The following is a 1517-nucleotide window of genomic DNA, read 5'->3' on the forward strand; positions in this document are numbered from 1 at the left end:
ATGTCCAAGAAAGTCGATTCTGACGCCGATCAACTACGGGCAAAGCGGAGTGAACGCATTGGTGAGCGTTTGTGTTTTATTTTAGAAACCAAAGCCTAATGAATAGATTGCTTAAACGAACAAACAAAACTTCAAATCAATAAATATTAGGGGTACACAACGGAGGCCTCATGTACTGATTAACATAATTTAAAAGTGGCTCGCGTACTAATTTTAATATATGCAATGTTATAACAGCCATATCCAACAGTGTTCAAAACTTTCTGACAAACTGGTTTTAAAACATCCCCAAAAAAGATCACATAAATGTTTAGCTAGTTATAGGTAGTGCATAACAAACACAACATGCATTTCTGTTTCAGTTGCACTCCTGATATAAAAAAAACACTTTCTTTTAAGAAAGTCAAGTTAAATATTTTCCTTTGTAATCAACAAACAAAAGTAATCAGTTTGTTTCAATCGTCCACAGAAAAAACATCTTCAAACGAAGAACTTCGTGACAGAAAAAGTATTCGGAAAAGAAAGTTAGCTGAAGTGAAAGAACACAATGAAGATTTCAAGACTGGAAAGTTCACATACAGGATTTCTCTAACACAGTTCAGCGATCGGGTAAAAAATAACAAATGTCCAAATCAATGCAGTAATGTTTCATACAATGGTGGCTGACACAGTTAGACTGCAATACCTGGGCTGCGAAACCTGATAACCTAATGATTTCCAACTAAGTTTTGATTAAACGTTTGTTTAAATACATTTCCACACAGAAAAACGGTGAACTCCCATGGATGGACGATCGGAATGTGGCAGAATGTTACAGACCACCTTTGTTATTCGGAGCAACAAAAGAACCTCAAAAAACTGACCCAGGTGTTGTTGAGGGACCTAACCCTGAAAGTATTGACTGGAGGGTTAGGGGTTGTGTAACACCCGTGAAGGACCAAGGAACTGAGTTGCCCGCTTGCTGGATATTCAGTGCAGTAAGCGTTCGTTACAAATGCCTAACTGGTATAACTACTGTGATTTTAATATGTAGGTAGCAGCCGTTGAATCTCATCACAAGATAAACAACGGAGAATTGGTTGAACTTTCTGAACAACAATTAGTTGATTGTGACAAAAAGGGTGGAGGTACAGGAGATCTGGAATGGGCGTTTGATTACATTCGAAGGAATGGACTCGTTTTTGAACATGAATATCCGTTCATTGGCAAGGTAGATTTAACGAAAATCCATTTTTAATATTAAACAATAATTGGATCTTCAGTGGGTTTTTTACCTCATAACATACTTCCCATAGACGTCCATTACTAAAGTACCTTGTAGATTGCCAGAGTTATAACGTAACCACCACTAAAGTACTGGTTTCTGCAAATGAGAGTCTTAAAAAAGATACGTTTAATTGTATCTTCCAGTACTGGTTAGTTTCGAGAAACCAAACATCAAAATCAGCAAAACTTATTAGGTTGAACCATTTATAATCGAAATTTACGAAGATCTTCGTAAACAAAAAGTTACATAG

At 36.5% G+C, this 1517-nt stretch overlaps 1 protein-coding gene across 1 annotated transcript; it reads left to right on the forward strand.

Moving 5' to 3' along the window:
- LOC145903231 (uncharacterized) lies at positions 1–1517 on the forward strand. Its single transcript, XM_082991297.1, has 5 exons — positions 1–61; positions 470–609; positions 765–977; positions 1034–1210; positions 1461–1517. Exons 1-5 carry the CDS (start codon positions 1–3, stop codon positions 1515–1517), a joined length of 648 nt encoding a protein of 215 aa, XP_082847423.1.

Source organism: Ascidia mentula, chromosome 5 (assembly GCF_947561715.1).
Source record: "Ascidia mentula chromosome 5, kaAscMent1.1, whole genome shotgun sequence".
Lineage (NCBI taxonomy): Eukaryota > Metazoa > Chordata > Ascidiacea > Phlebobranchia > Ascidiidae > Ascidia > Ascidia mentula.

What these genes read in the sequence shown, in the direction of transcription:
- LOC145903231 (XM_082991297.1), top strand. Translation starts at nt 1, where the DNA reads ATGTCCAAGAAAGTCGATTCTGACGCCGATCAACTACGGGCAAAGCGG. An exon ending in TAACACAGTTCAGCGATCGG is followed by an intron (nt 610 to 764) that starts GTAAAAAATAAC and finishes ATTTCCACACAG; the next exon opens with AAAAACGGTGAACTCCCATG. An exon ending in AATATCCGTTCATTGGCAAG is followed by an intron (nt 1,211 to 1,460) that starts GTAGATTTAACG and finishes AAAACTTATTAG; the next exon opens with GTTGAACCATTTATAATCGA.